Consider the following 24,806-nt stretch of genomic DNA (forward strand, 5'->3'; position numbering starts at 1 on the left):
GTCGAGTCGACTCGAGATCGTGCCAGTTAAACTGGAAATTGTCCAGACGTGCCAGAGTCGACTCGAACTTCAGCCGAGTCGACTCGGGCTCGCGGGAAATCATACGGATGAGTTCTCTTTTGGTGTTTTGTTGGCGTTTCGACGGCTATGATCATCTGAAGGTCTTGAGACTATATATAGGACTCATGAGAGCCCTAGGGTAATAGAATTGGCCGTATATTTGAGAGAGACTCTTGTTTGTGAGGCTAGGATTCTAGAGAAGAAGAGGATTGGGATCCTACTTCTTGTGCAAAGGAAATTCTGTGTGAATCTCTTGTAGATCGATCGCTTGTGATCGTTCGGGTGTGTGCTATCTCTGTAATCAGTTCATCCTAATTGAGATTTGGAGCGGTGGAGGACGTAGGCTATTTGTAGCCGAACCTCGTTACATCTTTGTGTTTGCTTTGCTATTTTCTTCCTTCTCCTTTATTTGATCTTTGATAATCCGTTGCGGTGCTCAAGTGTTTTACCCTACTGATACCACGGGGTAATCTTTTGTCCTTCGTAGGCGGAGCGAAGAGGTGATCTTTGAGTCCGGAGTCGAGGGAGCGAGAGAGTGCTTATCCGTTCGTATCTCTCTTTGCTTGTCCGACGTCGGTGGCGGCGCCGGTGTGAGTGGGTTCCGGTGCGGGTCGCTGACAACAAGTGGTATCAGAGCTATTGGTTTTCTGCGATGGCGGATGAAGGAAAGGTGCGAATTGAGAAGTTCAATGGCACGAACTTCGAGTTTTGGAAGATGCAAATAGAGGATTACCTTTACCAGAAGGATCTCTATTTACCTCTTGGAGGTAGAGCAAAGAAATCAGAGAAGATGTCCGATGAAGACTGGGAGGTCCTCGATCGGAAGACGCTCGGCACCATTAGATTGTCACTTGCATCCCAAGTGGCATTCAACATCAAAAATGAGAAGACGACGATGGAGTTGATGGCAACATTGTCGCGGATGTACGAGAAACCCTCAGCATCAAACAAGGTATTTCTCATGAAGAGATTGTTTAATCTTCGTATGAAAAATGGCGGTAGCATAGCTGAATACCTCAACGAATTCAATGGACTCACGGCCCAGTTGGAGTCAGTGGAGATTAGTTTTGACGATGAGATTTGGGCATTGCTAATCCTCTCCGGATTGCCTGATAGCTGGGAGGGCCTGGTGATGGCGGTGAGCAACTCTTCGGCGACGGGGAAGTTGATCTTTGATGACGTTGTGGGAGTGCTTCTAAGTGAAGAAGCAAGAAGGAAATCTTCTGGAGCTACGGAGTCGTTTGGAAGTGTACTAAACACCTCTGACCGGGGAAGACAAAAGAAGGACGGTCGATTTCGAAGCGACTCGAAGTCGAGATCCAGCAGGTCTCGAGCACCTCAGAACAAGGGAGTGAAGTGCTGGAACTGCAGGAAGACGGGGCACTTTAGGAGGGACTGCAAATCTCCTAAAGGGAAGCAAGGCGATCACACCGAAGGAGTCAGCAAGGATCTGGCAAATCTTGCTGAAGACGGTGATATGGATGCCCTCGTTCTATCTTTATCTACCTGTGACAAGTCTTGGGTGATAGACTCGGGCGCGTCTTTCCATGCTACATCCCAACGGAAGCTTCTTGGAGGATATGAGAAGGGAGACTTCGGCAAAGTCTACCTAGGGGATGGAGAGCCTTGCACCATACAAGGAAGGGGAAGCGCGGAAGTAAAGTTGATTTCTGGATCTTCACTTGAGCTTGAGGACGTACGGCACGTGCCTCAACTGCAGAGGAATCTGATTTCTGTTGGACAGTTGGCGAGCCAGGGGTACAAGACTATTTTCACAGCTGATCAGTGGAAGATATCCAGGGGCTCGTTAACGGTGGCTAGTGGCAAGAAGGTTGGGACACTTTATGTCGCCAACGGCACGGAGAACTCTATTGGAGTTGCTGCAGCAGATGTGGACGCCAAGTTATGGTATTGCAGACTTGGGCACATGAGTTATCAGGGACTGGAGGTGATGCACCAGTTGGGAAAGCTGCAGGGTCTCAGGAGTGTTGAGATGGACTTTTGTGAGGATTGTGTTCTCGGAAAGCAGAAGCGTGTTTCATTCAACAAAGAAGAAAAACCTCGGAAGCAAGAAAAGCTAGATCTCGTGCACACGGACGTGTGGGGGCCTGCACCAGTTTCTTCCATTGGTGGATCTCAGTACTATGTTACTTTTATTGATGATGCTACCAGGAAGCTTTGGGTGTTCTTCTTGAAGCACAAGTCAGAGGTATTTGGGGTCTTCAGGAGATGGCAAGCGATGGTAGAACTCGAGACAGGAAGGAGGTTGAAATGCCTGAGATCGGACAACGGTGGTGAGTATTGTAACAGGGAGTTTGAGGACTACTGTGCAGATGCTGGGATCGTCAGGCAGAGGACAGTTCCAGGGACACCACAACAAAATGGAGTTGCTGAAAGGATGAACAGAACAATTAATGATCGTGCCAGGAGCATGAGGATACATGCTGGATTGCCACAGCAGTTTTGGGCGGAAGCAGTTAACACTGCTGCCTACTTGATCAACAGAGGGCCATCAAAGAAACTTGAATTTGGGATTTCTGAGGAAGCATGGACAGCGAAGAAGATTGATTTGGCGCACTTACGAGTATTCGGTTGTACCAGTTATGTCCATGTTGATTCCAGTGAAAGAAGCAAACTAGACGCCAAATCAAAGAAGTGCATTTTCGTTGGATACGGAGGTCAACTGTTTGGGTACCGGCTGTGGGATCCCGAACACAGGAAGATCATTCGTAGTAATGATGTGGTATTCAATGAGAAAATGCAGCAGAGCTATGAATTAGAAACAAAACCTGTTGAGCCGTGTTTTGTGGATCCTGAAGAGGAGTCTGCAAATTCTGATCAGAAGACTCTGTCAGAGCAAGAACCTGAAGCTTTGGCACCCCCTCCACAACTAAGAAGGTCCACTCGTAGTACTCATGGGAAGCCTCCTCAAAGGTATGATGGGACTCTTAGTTATTTGTTGCTCACAGATAATGGCGAACCTGAATGCTTCATGGAGGCATTGGAGGTTGATGCCAGGAAGGAGTGGGAGTTGGCCATGGATGATGAGATGAAGTCATTGGAGCAGAATCAAACATGGGATTTGGTGGATCTGCCCAAGGGGAAGAAAATATTGTCAAACAAATGGGTTTACAGGCTGAAGGAAGAGCAGGGTGGGAAGAAGCGGTACAAGGCCAGGCTGGTTGTAAAAGGATTTCAGCAGAGAGCAGGTATCGACTTCACAGAGATCTTTTCTCCTGTAGTCAAGATGAGTTCTATTCGAGCGGTGCTGAGCATGGTGGTAGTAGAGGATCTTCACTTAGAGCAGCTTGATGTGAAGACGGCCTTTCTCCACGGAGATCTCGATGAGGAGATATATATGCAGCAGCCGGAGGGATACATTGCAGCTGGCACGGGTGACTTAGTCTGCAAGCTAAAGAAAAGCCTCTATGGTTTGAAACAGGCACCCAGACAATGGTATCTCAAGTTCGATAGTTACATGCAGGAGATGTCAGGAGGATCACTGTTGCTACTTCCGGGACTTCGGTACATCTTACATTATCTTGCTATTGTATGTTGATGACATGTTAGTTGCAGGAGCTAGCATGCATGAGATTGCAAAATTGAAGCTGAAGCTATCAAGAAAATTTGCAATGAAGGATCTAGGAGCAGCGAAACAGATCCTTGGGATGCGGATCAGCAGAGATAGGTCTAAACATATCCTCAGACTATCTCAGGCGGAGTACATCAGCCGAGTACTCAGGAGATTCTGCATGGAGGGTGCCAAACCTGTTGGCACACCGCTGGGTGCCCATTTTAAGCTTTCAAAAGGGCAAAGTCCGAAGACGCGGGTGGAGGAGCTCAATATGTCAAAAATCCCGTATGCATCGGCAGTGGGGAGCTTGATGTACGCTATGGTGTGTACGAGACCAGACATTGCTCAAGCAGTGGGAGTTGTGAGTCGCTTTATGAGCTGCCCAGGCTTGGAGCATTGGCGCGCGGTCAAATGGATACTGAGGTATCTGAAAGGCACTGAGCACATGTCATTGTGCTATGGAGGTTCTGAGATCCGGTTACAGGGCTATGTGGACTCAGACATGGCAGGGGACTTGGACGGCAGGAGAAGCACGACAGGGTACTTGTTCACCTTGGGCAGTGGAGCCGTCAGTTGGATTTCCAGGTTGCAACCAGTTGTTGCATTGTCGACTACGGAGGCGGAGTATGTGGCAGCCACAGAGGCGTGCAAGGAACTAATATGGCTTCAAGGCTTGATGAAGGAGCTTGGGAAGGAACAGAAGGATTGCATGTTATATTCAGACAGTCAAAGTGCAATTCATCTGGCGAAGAATTCAGCTTTTCATTCAAGGACGAAGCATATTGACATACGGTACCACTTCGTGAGGTCATTGCTCGAGCAGGGACTCGTCAAGTTGGAGAAAATTCATACAAGTCAGAATCCTGCAGATATGTTGACGAAGGTCGTCACGGTGGAGAAGCTGAGGAGTTGTTCAGCTTCTGCTGGTCTTCACGCTTGAAGACGTTGAGGAGGCATCGTACCAATTTCACTAGGATGATCCATTTTCAGTGGGAGCACAGAGGAGAACCAAGTAACAAGAGGATATACCCAAGGTCTCCAAGTGGGAGATTGTTGGGGTATGTGGAGACCTTTGGTGATGAAGAGAATTGAAGGAGAATCAATTCTGCATAGTTCTGTCTGGCGGACTGTCAGAGTCGACTCGAGCTACAGTCGAGTCGACTCGGGAATAGTCGAGTCGACTCGAGGCCTGTCGAGTCAACCCGAGAGGAGAAAAGCCGCAAAAACCATGTTTTTGTCTGGACTGTCAGAGTCGGCTTGAGCTACAGTCGAGTCGACTCGAAGCATCGTCGAGTCGACTCGAGATCGTGCCAGTTAAACTGGAAATTGTCCAGACGTGCCAGAGTCGACTCGAACTTCAGCCGAGTCGACTCGGGCTCGTGGGAAATCATACGGATGAGTTCTCTTTTGGTGTTTTGTTGGCGTTTCGACGACTATGATCATCTGAAGGTCTTAAGACTATATATAGGACTCATGAGAGCCCTAGGGTAATAGAATTGGTCGTATATTTGAGAGAGACTCTTGTTTGTGAGGCTAGGGTTCTAGAGAAGAAGAGGATTGGGATCCTACTTCTTGTGCAAAGGGAATTCTGTGTGAATCTCTTGTAGATCGATCGCTTGTGATTGTTCGGGTGTGTACTATCTCTGTAATCAGTTCATCCTAATTGAGATTTGGAGCGGTGGAGGACGTAGGCTATTTGTAGCCGAACCTCGTTACATCTTTGTGTTTGCTTTGCTATTTTCTTCCTTCTCCTTTCTTGGATCTTTGATAATCCGTTGCGGTGCTCAAGTGTTTTACCCTACTGATACCACGGGGTAATCTTTTGCCCTTCGTAGGCGGAGCGAAGAGGTGATCCTTGAGTCCGGAGTCGAGGGAGCGAGAGAGTGCTTATCCGTTCGTATCTCTCTTTGCTTGTCCGACGTCGGTGGCAGCGCCGGTGTGAGTGGGTTCCGGTGCGGGTCGCTGACAACACGAGATTTGGCCCAAAGTCCGAAAGATAATCGATCTGGATCAAGTTAATAAGGAATGGAATGAAAGGCATTAAAAACACTAATGAAGATTTATGAGCTATCATATGCTATATCACTCTTAAGTGACTGGATTTTTATCAATGTTTGATGTACATACTTATATTGATTATTCGAGCCTTATTGGTAGCCGGTTTGTGATTTTATGATATGTGCATCGATTTTTTGCATATTTCAACTTATATTACTATGTTGGTGTGGATGTGTGAAAATTCTTACTAGGCTGTAAAGCTTACCACCCCTTTTTCTTTTTCTTTTACAGAGTCGCAGGATGTATAGTTCTATATGGGTTGGACACGGAGCGCGAATATCAGAGTTATTAGCTAGCTAGTTAGTTTATTTTGATGTCGATGGACATTGCAGGCTCTTATAATTGAATCAATTTGATTATTTGGATATGCTGGATTTTTTTATATGAATTAATTAATTAATTGTAGAGTTATCGAAGTTTTGTTCATCTTAGACCTTGCATGATTTTTAGGGCACTGCTTTAGGGCTCATGCGGCTGGTCGCATACTGGACCCGGGTGTTGGATTCGGGGCGTGACATACAGAGAGACCAATAAAGTTGTGGATTAGGTATTAGGTGACCTCGTATGTGGCTGACCACTCTAGGGGGCCTTATGAGTTGGTGAGGGAGAGCTGCTTAGAGCGCTCCATGACTTGTTATCTTTTGATTTTTTTAAATGTATTAATACTAGAGGTGCATGAATCATCCGTTGTAGTAAAAAAAAAAAAACAAATATGTGATATTGAAGCTATTTGGGATTCAATGTATAGTAAAAGTTAGCAGAGGTATGTTCATGAGGGACATACATAAATTGGATCCAGATCTCTGTGATAAACAATTGTGCAGGAGGGTGCTCTTTTCACACTTCTGAGCTGCTTAAATAGTTGTTAGATAAAAAGGGAGAGACAGCAAACACATCCACATCCAAATGTGGTTGTGAGTCGTCGATCCAAAAAAAGGCTGCTGATGGGGTAGGTGTATGATCCTGTGATGGTGATTGAGCTGGAGATGGTGCCTGTTCAAAGCCTTTCTAATCCTCATAATATGCAGTATAATCATGTTTGCTAAGCCATACACCAAGTGAGAATCTATGCAGAATCATGATAGCTGAGCCATATATGAAATGAACAATCTGGTTTAATGCAAGATTGCTACAACTTGATATATATTCTCTTAGGGATATTGCAAAACTTCATAAGAGCTCATTCATTATAATTCTTAATTCTATTTTGACAATGTTCGAGTGCTTATATACTCGACATTGTGCCATGTAGATTTTGTGAGATGCAATCTAGTCTATGAAGCTAATGCTATTGTTGAAAGAAAAAGGGGATATTATACTTCTCGAAAACGAAGGCAAAAAGAGAGAGGAGATATTGGACTTCGTAATATAGCATCTGATCAGTTGTAATAGCTGAGGTACCAAAAGGAAAGAAAGTTAAAACCTCATGCTGAGGCCCTTCACTCAATTATTCATGGCGGGGACCTCCAAATGAAGGAGATATTGTGTTTGTTCAGTTCCTAAAAGACACTTCATGCAGTAGCATTGACATTTCACCAGCCCATGATGGTTATTGGTGGGTGGCAGTTTCTCCATAAATGAATTCTTTTTCATGAGGCTGTGATCATTAAGTTATGAAGTTGAGCCTACAATCTGAGTTTATATGGCTAACTCAAAAGTCCATTAGGTGATTAATGCTAAAATTTTTCAAGTTACAATGACCAAGATAATCAAGTCTCAATCCCAATAGCATATTAAGTGCAACAATATCCAAATATTAGTCCCATGAAATAGTTTAAACCCACTTTGGATGCCGGCTTGCATTGGTTATCCGCTGATGACTCTTCGTACATTCCGTAAACTGACTTTTCTAGTTTTTACTTCGAGTAGATCAATCAAAGAGGTAAAATTATATAAAAGAAGTCACTTCACAAGACTCCACATACTATCTGTAAGTTTACAAAGGTGCAGATTATATAACCAGATATATATTCATCTCTTTCTTCAGAAATTAACTTCAAAAAAAAGTCCTTTTTGGGATGATTTATTTTAAATTTTTTTTGCATGAATATCCTTCCTAACACTACAAAATAATTGATATCTCCCGGCGCTATATTTCGTCTATACCGACGCTTTTAAGCGTCGGCGCAATTCTCACCCACGCTCCCCAAAGCGTGGCTCCGACGTCGGGCAGGTGGGCGTGGGTCCGGTTTTTGCCGACGCTAGGAGAAAGCGTCGGCAAAAACAGGACTTTTCCGACGCTAATGTAAGCGTCGGCGTTAGCAACCTATTTTTTAAAAAAAAATTAAAAAAGAAAGAGGGGAACCAGGGCATGGCGCTCGCCGGCCTGGAAGGAGAGCTGATGGAGGAGGAGGGGATCAAGAAGAAGAGCATGGGAAGAAGAACATACCCAGAGAACAGCAACCATGTCAGAGTCAGAGAGCGTCTCCTCCTTCTCCAAATCCAGCAGCACATCCACGAAGTCCCCATCCTCATTCAGAACACCTCTGTCGATCCTCCTCCTCCTGTGCTCCTCTACGATCTTTCCCACAAACACATTAACTCTTTCAACCAATCCCCTGCACCTCTTTCTCACTCCTTGGAGATCCATCCACCCCAACAGAGGCAAGTGGTCGCTCCAGTTGAATACCCCAAGAAGCTCATACCCTTCTTTCACCAGTCCTTCCAATTCCAGCCCTTCCCCCTTCCCAAAATCGAATATTTTTCCGAAAACGCTCATCATAACGTTGTTTAAAGACCCGAAATGCAGCACCCGCTTCACCTCCACCACTCCATCGGTCCTCATCAGAGCCTTTATCTCCTCCACCATCTGCGCCCCGATCGCAAGCCGGTTTCCGCCGAAGGCGGCGACTCTCCTGGGGCTGAACAAATGGGTGGCGGAGATTCTCCTCAGATTCCTCCAGTACTCGCCGAAGGGCGCGAAGCCCATGGCGCGGTGGAAGAGGAGCTCGTAACACCCCACGCCAAAGAGTAGCAGAAAGAAGAACGGAGAAGCCCAAAGGTGCAGTAGATAAAGAAAAGGGGAGAACGGGTGGGGTCTCCGATGTGGGATTAAAAGAAGAACGTCGGCGGATGGTGGCGTGGGCGGATGGAGCGGCAGAAAAAGGAGGGATCGGGGGAGCGGCTGGGTGAAGAAGGAGGGATCGGGGGAGTTGGGCCCCTTTTGGCCTCCGACGACGCTTTAAAGCGTCGTCGTCTCTAAGATCGGGACAGCGCCTGGCTGAAGGAGGGATCGGGGGATTGGGCCCCTTTTGGCCTCCGACGACGCTTTAAAGCGTCGTCGTATCTTTTGGCCTCCGACGACACTTTAAAGCGTCGTCGTCTCTAAATTTCACCCGACACTATCAAAAAGCGTCGTCGAGTTTCGACCCCCGCTCGGAATTCGCCGACGCTTTTTGATAGCGTCGGCGGGGAAGAGTCGGCAAAACAATAATTTTTTGTAGTGTAAATTGATATTTGCATATATACTTTCGTAAAATACTTGTTTTGTTATTCTACTTATTTTTTATCCTTATTTTTGCATATATACCTATGCCATCTAACACCATTAAAAAATTAATAATTTTAAATTAAAATAATTAAAATATTTTTAATAGGTAGACGTAAAAAAGAAATATTTATAAGGCGATCAAAAAAAGTGATGTCAAAATTCTATTTTATTTTTAATTAAAATAAATATAGTTTTCAGTAACGGTATTAGAAGAATCGTTATATTAGAGATATTTGCGCACAAATAGTATGTTATGAAGAAATAGAAATAAATATAAATTTTAAAAGAGTATTCATGCAAATTTAAATTTTTTAGAAAAGTATTCATGCAAAAAAAAAAAATATTTTATCTTCTAAAGAGAAAAGAAAAAAAAATCGCAAAGATATTAGATTTTTCTTACTTGTCTTTAAATAGCAAGCAGAACACGTCTTTTATTTATTCATATCCACGCACACAACACGCAGCATCCGAAACCCATTGCAAACGCAAGCAACACACGTCCGAGGGCGGGGAATCGCATCAACTAGTCGCCACCTCCGAGGGGTGACCAGATCCCATCCCAACGTATCCGAGACCCCCGCTATTCACCACGCTGCAATTCGTTCTTATCTCCCCCTGGGTCCCGGTCAACACCTGGATCTGCCCCATCTTCACCATCGCCAGCGCGAACTTGGAAGCCCACGCCGTCAGGTTATTCGCGTTATTGTTCACCGCGGCGCTCAGATTGGCCTGGGTCACCAAGGCCTGGTCCGAGGTCAGGAGGCCTAGGGTGAGCTGCACCCCGGTGTAGTACATGTTGTCTAAAACCGCGGGGGTGATGATATCCAGCGACGTCGTGATCGGCGTGAACCGGGTGCTGTTGGCGGGGCATTTGGCCTTGAGGAGATCCGCGTACGCCGAACTCAGCGTGGGGTCCACATCGCTGGTGTTGCTGAAGTTGTAGATCCGGTTGAGGAAGGAGGCGCAGTGGGATATGCCGATGCTGTGGGCCCCGCTGAGGGTGACCATCTCGTCGGCGGTGAGGCTCTTGTTGGCGAAGCTGTTGATTAGCTGCGTGGCGTTGAAGGTCGGCGCCGGGATGTTGGCGAGCGCCTCGCTGGCGAGGGAGACCGTGCCGTCGCGGCGGCCGGAGGGGACCTGGTAGGTGATGTTGCCGGTGAGGTTGGCGCTGTCGCGGGCCGCGAAGGCGAGGATGTCGGCGCAGGAGACGGTCTGCGGGCACGCCGCCTCCACGGCGGACTTGGCGGCGTCGATGACTTCGAAGCCGCGGAGGCTGGGGTTGTTCGGGGCTGCATCCCTTTCGGCTGTGTTATTCGCAGTTGAGTTTAGGAGGACGGAAGCATCACAGCCCTGCAAGTGCATTCTAAATAGTTAAATTTCTTTTGTCGCAATTTAGGAGTTGGAAGCTTTTGAATACAATTATGACCAAGAAAATTTACTAATTAAATACTTCTTTTCCTTCTCCTTAAAACAGTCCAATGGAATAGAACCATAACCATCTCCTAGCCAATGTCTTTGACAGTAATAATCTTGTAAGCCACCTATTCTAGGCACTAGATAATGCCTACTCACAAACAAGTGACTTGTGGATATACGCAGTTGAAGATAATTGATCAGTAGCCTAGAAAATGGGAAGTTAAAAGAAAATCTGTATCTGATTGGCTCGAAAGCTGGCCCTTGTTCAACTACCAGTATTGAATCATTTTCAGTAAGCGGTGTGAAGTGGAACCAATGTCTTTGATGGTAATAATCTTGTAAGCCACCTATTCTGGGCACTAAATAATGCCTAATAACAAACAAGTGACTTGTGGATATACACAGTTGAAGATAGTTGATCAGTAGCCTAGAAAATGGGAAGTTAAAAGAAAATCTGCATCTAATTGGCTCGAAAGCTGGCCCTTGCTCAACTGCCAATATTGAATCATTTCCAGTGAGCCGTGTGAAGCGGGACCATGTATATTCTTCGGGTTTCTTACCAACAGAAGAGTCTGATGTTGATGCATCTTCTTCATCAATTCAACTGCTATTTGAACATTGTGCTGTTCCTATTGAAAGGACAGCTCTCTACAAGACTGGAGCTAGCTACTAGTTCCGCTACTACAGCTCTTCTAAAATAAAAAAAATTACAGAACTAATGGACAACACTAGTATGTTTTTTAATTTTTTTTTAAAGTAATATAGAACACTAATACTCAATAGGAGGATCATATAACAGCTATGTATACATGATTTATGTGTTACACGAGCACTAATGACACAAATTGCTCATTAGAAAAGGATCCCTAAAGATCCAATGTTTACTCAATTGGCTGGGACAGATATCCTTTTTGTGTTTTTATATATTTTATTTTACCAAAAAAAATGTTTACTCAACCTAATACTTTCAATATTATGCAGACTAAATCTCATAAAAAACAAAAAAGAGACTATATTGCGTGTTAGAAGAGCTTCTGAGAGAACATATCTTTCTGAGGAATTCTTGAGAGAGGATGTCACTGGACTAATTTAGACATTTTAACCTTAGGTTACACCAAATGGCAGCCACATCGATCTTGCAAAGTATGCTTTCTTTCATCTTTTATTTACCAAAGAGGTTCATGGACTTGTTCAAGGCACCAACCTTTGCTAATAGATTCGAATAATCAAGTAATATTCCACTGCAGCAAACCCATTCCATTACTGCTGCTTATGTAAATTAAAAGCTTATATTTTGTCATGTAGGGGAAATTAAACAAGTCAATTATGTCGGCCCTCCTGGAATCAGGTTGTTATCAAATCGATATCTAGTTATGGCTGTCACAATTTTTTCAGAAGCCGTGAGCTGGGATTCCGGGAATATCACTGTCGATGGCTGTAGCTACAGTGAAATTAAATTAAAGTCGAGACAAAGAGAGCAGAGGAAGGCCACTCTCCGTGCCAATGAGTGGAAGAGCAATAAAAAAAATGTCACACTTGTGAGCCCGAACTTCCAAGTCACACAAGCAGTGCCCTTGACTTCAGGCTGATGCAATTTCGTTTTATGATTTAGGTGTGACCTGTGGGTCATTGTGTCGTTTCCTCTCTCTTTTTTTTGCTACAGTTTTGTAGTTTCCTCTTGGCCTTGCATGAAAGTAATTTGATACCGACTAACAGACCTTCTGTTTTTATCTCTTTTTTTGTAAAAATTGGCAATCAAAGTAAACCTCCTGCCATTATCTTCTTTTTGAAGGCACACATATATACTTTAATACATACTTTATTAAAGCCTGCTGTAACAATGCAAAACAAATTCTTTATTACTCTCCTCCTTTATTCTGCCAATTATTATGATTCTTGCATACGTATTTTCTATTCAAGTTGGAGACTAATCCTATCCTTTGGTCTAAAAGGAAAAGACTGCTTTGTATTATAAATTCAGATTCTTATCTGATCCACCGTCCGACCATCAGTCTAATTTAAACATATTATTGTACATTTGAATGATAACAAACCAATCCTTCTTTGTGGTCCTTGAGTCAATGTAACTTTTAGAGAGAGAGAGAGAGAGAGAGAGAGAGAGAGAGAATAAGAAGCAGAGCAATGATTTTTTTTTTATTAAAGAAAGGTAAAGTGTATCAATCAAATTGGTTTGCTTTATATTTCAAACGTACTGTTTTGAATTAATAATGAACCAATCATCCTTTGCTACTTTGAGTCCTCGAGTCAATGCACTATTTCGAAAGGAGATAACAAGTGCAGTAATAAAAGGAAGAGCATCTATCAATTTGGCCTATTTTATCTTTCGAGACATATATTTTTTTGCATGCATCTGCAAATCTTTTTTTTTTTAAGTAATATCCAGGATTTGAACTCTGGACATCCTCCAAAGATGCCAACCAAGCTAATAGTTGGTAGGATATGTGAGCAATTTTGTTATGGAAAAACTTGGCATGGCATTCAACTTATTAAAAGGAAACTGCTAATGCACCTAAAAAAGAAAAAGAGAAATGCTAAAGGCACTCTTCTCTTGGTGTTAAACTCTCTCTCTCTCTCTCTCTCTCTCTCTCTCTCTCTCTCTCTCTATATATATATATATATATATATATATATATAAAATCAGTTTTCCTTACGGTGCCATCCTACGTACATATGTTTACATCATAGTATATGGCCATCATTATACAGTAGACAAACTCATTTTTTGATCAAAGAAGATGAGTTTATCTGCAACTAACGTGGGGAATGGTCTGTGAAGTAGCTATCTTCCTTCACAATTTATACCTATATTTAGTGGCTTATAAATGCTTGTCTTATATATCACGTGACCAGATTCAAGAATGGCCAGCTTCCCATCCACTAATACTCATGACCTTATCTTCTTTCATTGAAGAACCATGGGCACACCCCCTAACATCTCTAGCAACCAGGTCCCACCAGAGAGAATGGTAGACCCGTGAACTCCTCAAGATAAAGAAAGAAAGAAACAGAAGTGAAGATTCACAGCTTAAATGACTACAGTTTTTCAAGAACATGCATGTTTGTGTGGGGTGTTGGTGTGTACATGTGCGTGCGTGCGTGTGTCCATGCGTGCGTGTTAGTTTCATGGCCTTAAGATGATACTTGGCCCGGTCTTTTTAAACATATTATGTAGAGTAGAGAACCACTTACCCTCACAAAGCAGTCATGGAAGTGCATGCGAATGAGACCAGGGGCAATGCCTGAATTGTTGGCAAAAGCAGCAGCAACGGCCTGCTGCACCAGCGACTCCGCGGTTGGGCAGCTCTGGTTGTAGAACCCAATTTGTAGTTGGCCATGAACTTCTGCCAGAAGAGCAAGGAAGGCCAAGAAGAAGAGCTTCACTGGAGGGGACATGGTGGCCTTTCTTGCTGGAGATCTTTGGGTGCAAGAGGAAAGGGAGGGTTATTTATAGGAGAAACTTGGGAAAGGAAACTGGGGCCCATTCTTGTCACAAAATTTCATTAATGCCACGTGGTTGCGTGTGTGTTTGTGTGTGCATGTTTTTTTTGGGGGTCAGAGGTTACGCCTTGCTTCTGAATTTTCGCAGAGGAATGCTAAAAAGTAGTAAGTGGTCCAAGGATGCTAGGCTTTATCTAAGACCGTTCCTATCCCACAGTCTAATAAGGTAAAGGTTTTATCCCATTAAGATAATGAGGTAAAGCATCATTATCACCGCTTTGGATTGTTCATGGGAAATATAAAAATTGAGAGCCATAAGGTTCGGGAGCAGTTGGACAGCTCACATCAGTGGAGTAATGCTTAAATGAGGATTTCAAATTATTCTGATATATTGCTCATTTTGAAAAATTATTGATTGTATGAGTTCAGTAAATAAAGATTGCTGTGATAATCTATACAGACGTATGTTTAGTCTCACATCGGTTATATACTAGGTAGATCTTGGATATTTATATAGAACCAAAAAATCCAAATAATACCATTTGACTACTTTTTTTTTGGATGAGGTCCTGTATTATTACAATTGGTTTTCACAAATTAATCTTAAAATTAATAAAAGTAATTCACGGGTGTGCTATGATTCTATATGTGCATAGACACTGTTATCATGCATCCATGTTCAAGCATATCAATTATGTAGGACTATGCAATTTGATATTAGTGTTCCTTCTAGAAACTGCCCCTATCACCCTAAAATTTTAATTACGTCTCTAGTTGTTGAAAACACAACGCAAAAAAACACACCACAGGAAAAGTTGGCTATCCTAACATTTACATGCCGACACTAGGTAGAAGTATTGGTAATTTTGGCTCCAGCGCTAATTTTGCTAATGCTTTTAAATTGTATCGGCATGTATGATATTACGATGATGCTTATTACACTACAAGAAACTTGAATATTAGCGACGCTTTTTTTGGCTATTAGCGACGCTTTTAAGCGTCGGTAGAAACCATCCCGACGCTTTACAAAGCGTCGGTAAAGTGTCGCCTATGCTACAATGGAAAAAACATTTTCCGACGCTTTCAAAAGCGTCGCTAATTACAATTTAGCGACGCTTTTAAGCGTCGCTCTTTCACGACGCTTTAAAGCATCGCTCTTTACCGACGCTTTAAAGCGTCGCTAATTACCATTTGCCAAAAAATTACCATTGGCCTGCATCTTCTCCTCCATTCCATGGTGCTGATAGAACACAAAGAGAAATATACACAACCTTCCCGATCGGTACCTTCATTCCATCCATGCAGAGTGGTTGGGTTTGGTTATATAAACAGTTTTTTTTTCAGATTCGCCGATGTGGGATTAAAATGAGGTGGTTTTTTGGCTTCCGACGACGCCTTTAACGACGCTTAAAAGCGTCGTTATTTAACAACGCTAAAAAGTGTCGTTAAAAGCGTCGTCAATTACATATTAACTTTGACGACGCTTTTAAGCGTCATCATTAGCCGACGCTTTTAAAAAGCGTCGGCAAATGTTGACGGGGGAAAAATTTTTGCCGACGCTTGGAATAAGCGTCGGCAAATAAGAGTCGGAAATTTACTTTTTTGGCGTAGTGTTAGCATCGTCAGAGGCCAAAGAGAGAGAGAAATAATTAGATGACGCTTTAGAAAGCGTCGTTGGAAACCAATTGTACCCCCATCCGGTTCCCCCTAACGACCCTTTAGAAAGCATCGGCCCCACCTTCCTGACACTCAATGATGCTTATAAACGTCGGCAAAGCTTCGGTTTTTATCGATGCTTTTTTAAAGATCGGCAAAAAAAATTTCCACTCTCACCTAGCCGACGCTTTTGAAAGCATCGGCCCCAAAATTACCGACGCTTATAAGCGTCCGTACAGGCTCTAAAAAGCGTCGTAAAAGGCTATTTTTTTGCAGTGACATTTCAATAATATTTTATTATTTATTAGCAAAAAAATAAAACAAATTCCCAAACTTTAATAATCTATATTTTTTGATCGAAAACTAATGCAAGCATGAGCTCCCTTTTCTCCCATTTATTATCCTTAATTTCCTCTTTCATCAATCCACACACTATAAAAGGGCGATCCATATCTTAATTTGCACCAATACCTACATTCTTATTTACATAGGTACAATTTCTTGAATCTTCTATTTTTTCTTTCGGGACAAGCGGCCTCTCGTAATAATATATGCTGATATAAGCAGTAAGCAAAGAGATGCCAAGGATACAACGTTTGAGCACTTCCACAGGACATTTCCTATATTATATTTATTTGAAATTGAAATGATATATTGAACAAATATCGTTTTTGCGAGACAAAGTCCATGCAACAATTGAAGAGTTTGTAGGTCAAAAGTTATAAGTTTAAAAGTAGAAAGTCAAAACCAACAGGCCTTAAAGTGGCATCACCGTTTTCTGGAAATTTAGTAATGAGAGGAAGACCAAAACATTGCTTGCATTCATCACCTATAGACAAATATCTTCCCCCATCCCCACATTTCAAATAGCAACTAAGAAAAACGAGTGTAAACTAAATGCATGCATGCAAGACTGTCTGTCGGCAGGAAGATCTTTGCATGAAAGATATCTTCCCAACTGCTACTTATTCTTTAAATTGGCCCTTCAAACAAGATTTGAAACCTAAACACAAACCTCCTAAGTCTCATCCAATCGTGTCCATTTTCTAGGAGTTTTGAAATTAGTTAGGGAACAAACGAGAAGTTCCAAAGCTGACGGAAAGGTAAAGTAACCATGGAACTTGGCTGGCCCGCAGTACTACTTGGTGTTCTTCTAGAGGTGGCATCCTTCTCCATCTCCTCTTAACTTTCTTCATTTCACACCAAATTTTGACCCGTCAAACCCAAAGTTCGTGGTGGGCTCGTGCTTGAAGGAAGTTTCACATGGGACTTGAGGTACTAAAGGATGTTAGTGGAGATATTAAAGAGGCCTTATATTTCCTTGATCATATATATATGGAGATTAGAGAGAGTTCAAAACAAGGTAACGATATGATTTTTCTTTGTTTTGCATGGATGATCTAATTTAGATTTGATTGATACGGATAACCATTTGTCGACTAATTTGATCACTTTGGATGGGCTGGAGGAGGCGGTGGAACTGTGTAAATAGTACGACTTTATGGTACCTTGTTAATAATGATAGTACTTGTTCATTGTACCTAGAACGTGCCTTTCGAACTTTTAGAGAAAAAGCACAACTTAATGGTGCCATTTTACATCATTCCTGTTGAAAGTGGAAGGTCCTTGTTTCCAAGAGCTGAAAATGAATGTTTCTTCTCCTCTTTTTTTTTTTTTCCCCATATTTTGTTTTTTTTTCTCTCCTCTCCCTCTTGTTTTACGTTTTTTTTTGTGACACTCTGTATAGAGCTCTATGTCTAAATACAATGTATGGTCTTGGCTTCTGTTCCTTCTTAAATATTAGAGATATATATATATATATATATATATATTGAGTTTAGGCTACAATATTTTTGAGAATATTTGACTTCAAATACTTTCTAGTGAAAATCAATAATAGATTTCTCAAAATCGAATCTAAATTGTTGATCATGATCTTTATTGTATCATATTCCTAGAGACTAAAAATTATTGATTTTGAAGCTTATGCATCAAACTAGGACAAGATAGATAGTAGATTATAGCTAATAAGCAAAATTATATCATAGACTATAAAATTTATAAAACTACATTATTGATCTGGATATAAAATTTTTAAGATATATATATAGATGCTTTTATACTATAGGTCAAACCAAAATATGGTATCACGTACACTATTAAAATCTTTATTTTGTATCCATTTGATGCCGAGGGAAACAATATCAAAAATGCATAATTTTTTATCTTTAGGCATTTTCTACAACATAGATTATAATCAATTGTGTAGATCTTTTAATCGCACAGGTTAACTAGGAAGTATTCGAGATCAAATGCTGTCATTAGCATTTTAATTTTTTTTTTGTTTTTTATACTAGTTTGTGTTTTTGACTAGTTGTTGATTGAATAGTATTTTAGGCGGTTAGGAGGGGCACAATTTCCCTATTTAGACAATAATTTTTCGTCGATCTTGACATGGGGCATGCATATTTGATAGCGTACCGCTGATATCGATTGAAGTAACATTAATGTATTAAAAATATCAAATTTTTTTCGATAGATATTCTTGATTTTATACGCAACCATTATGTACTTTCCACTATTTTCAATGTCTGATGTGCCCCACATGGCTTATTGGTCCCATCACAACAATTAATGAAGTTTAACACATTAGTTCATCATGGTGCAATTACGCAAATTTGATATCCTAGATTGTATTATAAAGTTGAACCTCAAAACTCCTCGATCTGATCTCGATGTATCCATCAGGCCGATCAATGATCTTTTGTCTCAATTCATAGTCATCAGCATCTGACTTGGTCGAAAAGTTAAATCTTAAGAGACAGCCCATGCAAGTATGGGTTACTTTTGCGTCAGGAAGTTAACTTTAGGCGTCCCAATGTAATCCAAACTAAAGCATGGTTTTGCGTGTTTCATATACTTTTGAAAAAAGGACCATTAGTGGCTCTTGAAATTTCCCACATTGCGTAGAGAGTTGGTTAATGAGATAATGATGCATGGTTTATGATAACACTGACGAGGACTGCCACTCTTATCTAATTTATAAGTGGAATTGCCCCCGCATTGCTTACAGAGTTGGTTAATGAGATAACTATTGTTTATGTTATAGTAGGGAGTGTAAATGGCTTCCTTGAAAACTTGTTGATAAGGTTGATGCTGCTCCAGGATGAGTCCGCCAAAAAATTTAGGTACACTAACCCCATATCCATTCCACTAGCAGGCCTCGACGGGAGTGATCATACTGACATCCAATAAAGTTGCTTTGGATTTCTGGATAGATTTTTTCTAGATTGCACAATGGAAAGAAGAGTTTTGATAGGAGCAGGACGCCATTTGTGGCAGATTTTTAGCATTGCAGATGGTAAAAGTGGTCGCCTTTACCTTTTTATTTTACTGCAATGCACGTGATTCCATGATGCTTTATTGAAGTTTTAAAACTCTTAGATTACTTTTTCTAATGATCATTCTCTGCTATCTAGAACTTATATCGAGAGGCTCTATCAAACTGTTTAGAGATTCAAAATTGTCAATTGAATGGTCGTCAATAAGAAGATCCTAAGTTGTCTCAGAGTCTGTTCATGGTCCTGGTCTAAGTAGTAGACAGATTTGTAATCCTTTTGGAACTAAATTAACAACAGAGCCATGGTGATTTTTTTACGAGGGCGGCTGGGGTCTTCTTCGTCCCTGAGTCCGGCAGAAAGGAGGACTCCTTGAGGGTAGTTCGAGTTCGAATTGAACTTGGAGATCTTGCCTATTTAATCTCTTCCTCTTTTTCTGATTTCTGCCACCAAAATCACTGAAAATCACCGCTGATTTCAAGTCTTGTTCTCTGAGTTCTTCTCTTGATTCCTCGCCGGAAACCTCGCTGGAAGCTTCGCCGGACCGAGATGAGAGCTCTTTCCCTTCTTCTCTTTCTTTTTCTGGTTTTAGAGTTGCTTCTATGTTGAATTAAGATGGCAAATCACCAGGCCTTCATCCAAAAATAGAGTACTCTGTCCCAGCCCCTTTTCTTCCTCATTTATCTTTGTCGGCCGTCGGAATTCGGCCAGTTTTGCCGCCGTCAAGGACCCCTGAACGTGTGGCTGTTGATCGGTGGAATCGGCCATGACACAGGCCAAGATCGACATCCCTTGCTTTTCTTTTTCTTTCTCTCTTCTTCTTCCTTGGTTTACCGGCCACCACCGACGATGGCTTGCTGCTCCGAGCCGTCACCGTTGCCAACACCGGAGATTATTGTAGGTCGCTGTCCACCGGCTCTCTCATGGCCCAATTTGACGAGGAGAGGGAGAGAGAGAGAGTCTGCCCTATTTTGAGATGAAGAAGAAAGCTTCTCTCGTCTCTCTCTACTCTTCTCTCTCTCTATTCTCTCTCTACCTAGATGTTTCTCTCTCTTATTTCTCTCTCTTATTTCTCTCTCTACCTGGAGTGTTTCTCTCTCTTATTTTTTTTCTTCTCATGGTTCTATGGACCAGCAGGAGGGTCCCAGTGTTCTTATTGTAGATCCGGGTTGAACCCCAGTAGAGGATTATGGATCAGTATCGTTCCGACCACTCGTCGCGCTAGCCATACCCTGACCATTGCCAAGTACCATTGGACTCTATCATCATGAATCTCTATTATGTTACCTGTACCACGGTCTAATTGTTGTTTCATGATTTAACTGATTGGACTGGCCAGAGTAGACCAACTTGGATCGTCGGATGCTGCTACATAGTCGACTTTGGCCGTCTTGCACCCGATTGTTGTCAGCCACCATTGGACCCATAATTGATAACTCCTGATATATTTTTTTGATTTGATATATATTTTTTGATCAGATGAATTGGATTATATTATGCTGATCGATTCGAATAATTGGGCATTGTGATCTAGTTGGCCTCGTATATCTTTCCATATGAATCTATTATCATGGTCGGTCCTGATTTTGCAAGGAGATACGATCATCCGGGCAAGAAAAAGCCCAATAAAATCTTATACTCTAGTTTCTCTCTCTTTCTTTTGGTACTTTCTCTCTCTTCCTTTTGGTACTTTCTCTCTCTACCTCGATTTGAAGAGATCATTGGTTGAGAGGGCTATTGAATAGTTCTGGATTGCTATGTGATGGTGGACCCTTCAGTAGAGGGTTCTTGGTTGTCGAATACCTCAGATAATTTTTGATATTGATTTGGTTATGTAGGAGAACAAATTTTTTGGACAAGAGGTCATTGAGCAGGGTTCTGCGCACCCCAGTTCGTAGTTTGCAGTGTGGGCAGTTGATTAGTCTATTTGGGATTATTAGCAAAGAGGTAAAAATCCTTGTATACCGATCTGCATGATATAGATGTTTTTGTACCTATATGTATGATATGCTCTGATTTAGATAAGTAAGAAGCAAAATAGTTTCATGATAGTTTTAGTATTAAATCGTATTTTGATCATATTTGCTTGTGATCGATAGTATGATTGATGTATATATGAGCATAAATTATACTTGCATAATCGGACTAATGGATGTGTTGCTTTGGACTAATTATGTTATATTGGTTGCCCTGTCACGAGCCAAAAATATGACCATGATTAGTCTAAAGATAGAAATAAAAGAAATTGATGTGTGGATATGAACTTGATTAAATGAACAAGGACTTTGGGCTTATCTTGTTGCTGGTTGTCCCGTCATAGGCTGAAAATATGATACTATTGATTGTCCCATCACAGGTAGAAAATGTGATACTAATGATTGCTCCATCACAGGTTGAAAATGTGAAACTACTGATTGCTCCGTCATAGGCTGAAAATGCGATACGATTGATTTTCCCGTTATAAGCTGAAAATGTGAAACTACTGGTTGCCCCATCACAGGATGGAAATGCGATACTATCGATTGCCCCATCACGGGCCGAAAACATGACCGGAATTTAGCCCAAAGTTAAAAAGATAATTGATCCGAATCAAGTTAAAAAGAAATGGAAAGAAAAGTATTGAAAATATTAATAAAGATTTATGAGATATCGTATGATATATCACTTTTGAGTAGATGGATTTCTATTGATATTTGATATTCATATTTATACTGATTATTCAAGCATTATTGATAGCCAGTTTGTGATTTCATGATGCATGCAACATTTTCTTGCAGTTTTCAAATCTATATTATTATTGTGTTGGTGTAGATGTGTGAAATTCTTACTAGGCTGTAAAGCTCACCACCTCTTTTTCTTTCTCTTTCAGTGTTGCAGGTTGCATAGTATATGACTATAGTTGAGATCACAGTTGGAGGGCTTTGCTCCAGGGAGTGTGCGGCCGTGTCGCGTGCCAGACTCGGGTGCTGGGTTCAAGGTGTGACAGAGTGGTATCAGAGCTTAGCTTAAGATCAGTAAGGATTGTAACAAGAGTTATATCAGAGCTTAAGTTTAAGATCATTGAGGATTATGAAAGAAAAAAACTATCAGAGCTTAGGTTTAAGATCATTGGTGATTATGAAAAAAACTATTAGAGGTTAGGTTTAAGATCATTGGAGGTTATGACAGGAAATCTATCAGAGCCTACGTTTATAATCACTAGGGATTGTGATAGAAATGTATCGGATCTTGATGTTATGATCATTCCAGACATAACAAAAAATAGCAGAAATAAATTCTTTGGAGCTATCTATTTTTGTTCAAGTTGACAGTTGTGGACCTTAGAGGTAGCAATCGGGTCGGGTCGGATATAAACGGGTCAGGTCAGATGCAGGTCGGGTCAGAAAATCATAAATCTGAATCCGACCTGTTTATTAAATAGGTTGAAAATTACAACCTGAACCCGACTTGTTTATTAAACAGGTAACCTGATCCGACCCGTTTAACCTATTTAATAAAAAGAAATAAAGATTAATAAGGCAAAGAGGTCTCACTCAAATCGAAGGGCTAGGGGAGTTGGAGGAAGCGAGATCGACGACGTAGGGATCTTTACAGTGGCGGATATCCGGGATGGCGTCCGCGGAAGAGTTGGTGGTGGTGGAATTGGGCGTGAGCCGAAGGAGCCGAGCCACGAAGAGCGGCCTTGTTGCGGTCCTTGAAGGGGCCGAGGGAGGAACCCACGAAGGAGGTGGCCTCGTCCTCGACGACTGCTCGAGATGCGATCTTTATTCACGGACATGCTCGAGATCCGTGGCAGGAGGGGATCAGATATCGGATCCGAGCAAGAACAGGAAGGAGAGAAGCGGATCGGAGAAGAATAAGAAGAAGAATACCTTCGGGATGGAGAGGAGGGGCTGGGAGGAGCAGTCGCAAATGCAAGGGGAGCAGCCGGAGGAGCAGCCGAGGGCTTCGGCGAGGTGCCAATATAGAGGGGGTCCGACTTTGTATCCGGCAAGTCCCAGCCCCATCAACAAGAGGACGGCCCTCACCAATCCAGGGCTCACTCCCCTCGATGACACCCCCGAGCCTCCCGCCATTAGCAACCAATCTACCTTGTCGCTCTCTCTCTCTAAGGGTTTCGTTTTTGCTGCTAATGGGGACGGAGAAGTTGGGTTGATGAACCGAGCGCCGCTAATGGGAGCATCGCAGGCAGCTGATTGTGCCCTACCCAACCCATATAATATTCAACAATATAGAGGGGTCCGACTATATATATATATATATATTCTATAACATTTTGGGCCTTTGGCCTCACTTCTTTATGGGCCATATTACCATATATTAAATGGATTAAACGGGTTAAATAGGTTAGACATCTAAAACCTGTATCCGACCCAATTAATAAATAGGTTAAACGGGTCAACCTGTTTACGACCCAAACTTATTTAGGTTAAACCTAAACCTGTTTATGGCGGGTCGAACACAGGTCGAGTTGGCGGGTCGGGCCATATTTTGCCACCCTTAGTTGTGGTTGTAATTTTTTTCATTTGAGGTCTACGACCTCCCACATACAAAAAATAATGTTTATTTCACTAATTTCTTCATATTAGTCTGCACAATTTTTATATTTGTGTATTAATTTCTCAAAACTTTGCCACAATATCATGGACAATTCGTTGCATCTCATCAATTTGATCAACAACATATTTGTAATCTACCAAATAGTGGATCAGCCATCACATTCAAAATCATCCCATGAAGTATATAGTCATCTTCGTGCCAATTCAATTGTTCTACTGTGCAGCCCTAACTATTTTTTTGAGAAGACGGTCCTAACGAAGAGCAATATCGACCATTGGAACCATGCTGTGCATATTATTATTCTCCGCCAAAATGTTATCTCGATTATGAACCAAGTTTGCATCTGGATATGGAACTTGAAGAATATAGGCCACTCGATTAATGGTAAGATAATAGTGTATCTTCAATATCCATCATTAAAAAGATGCTCCTTCAATCTGTTGAAGTTTCCGTGTGTCAGCGAAAAACTTCACCCGTTAAGCTGTCATTGAAAAGTACTGTCTTTAGATTGTTATGGGATTGATAAAGAAATCAAAATAACAAATAGGCAAGGTGCATTAAAGATACGGTCTTAAAGATAGTATTTTCTCTGCCAAGATCGTAATCCAAAAATTTACATGCAGCTACTCGGAAAATCTGCCTCTAGGATAGGATGCCCGACTCTAATCTTTGACAGCCAAGAGAGTACGAACAAAGCACAACAAAACAAGAAAGAACGAATACATTTTACCTTTTTCTATTTTGCCAGGTTTACACAACAACACAAAAGGTTATTATGCAAGAGACATATCCCTTCGTATGACACCATTTTGGCGGGGAGAAACAAATCAAAGTTCTTTTTAGATTGTTGAGTATAGAAGGCCAGCAGTTATTAACTTCTAGGCATGATAACCACCAATAAAAACCTGCCCAAAAGGTAAAGAACAGCATGAGAAAAAGATGCCTGCGGCTGCGGATACCTTGGTTCCACGAATGAGGCATCTACTAAGGAAGATGCCCATTACCCTTCTTTTATTTTATTCTTTTTAGAGAATACTACAACACATAGGAAGGGGTGGCGCGATTGCCCCGAAGTGTTTGGCGATGATCTCTGATCGATCGTGCTGCCACAACCCCGTGCAGGGGTCGGTGAGAATGAGAGAGAGAAGGTTATGTATTTTAAAAAAAAATCTTGTAGAGCGAAGATAGATTCCGC

General features: G+C 41.8%; 1 protein-coding gene and 1 pseudogene across 1 annotated transcript; both read right to left on the reverse strand.

Annotated features, from left to right (window-relative positions):
• Nucleotides 1-7,976: 7,976 nt before the first annotated feature.
• LOC149768445 (cytochrome P450 78A5 pseudogene) lies at nucleotides 7,977-8,621 on the reverse strand (annotated as a pseudogene).
• Nucleotides 8,622-9,572: 951 nt separating this feature from the next.
• Nucleotides 9,573-14,048, reverse strand: LOC120107746 (peroxidase 5-like). Its single transcript, XM_039121173.3, has 2 exons — nucleotides 13,809-14,048; nucleotides 9,573-10,532 (listed from the first exon to the last, which is right to left on the reverse strand). The coding sequence occupies exons 1-2, from the start codon at nucleotides 14,010-14,012 to the stop codon at nucleotides 9,702-9,704; spliced, it is 1,035 nt and encodes a 344-aa protein (XP_038977101.2). The 5' UTR covers nucleotides 14,013-14,048; the 3' UTR covers nucleotides 9,573-9,701.
• Between the last annotated feature and the right edge of the window lie 10,758 nt (nucleotides 14,049-24,806).

The sequence above is a fragment of the Phoenix dactylifera genome, chromosome 2 (assembly GCF_051530095.1).
Source record: "Phoenix dactylifera cultivar Ajwa chromosome 2, Ajwa_hap1_PhDact_Kaust_v1.1, whole genome shotgun sequence".
Lineage (NCBI taxonomy): Eukaryota > Viridiplantae > Streptophyta > Magnoliopsida > Arecales > Arecaceae > Phoenix > Phoenix dactylifera.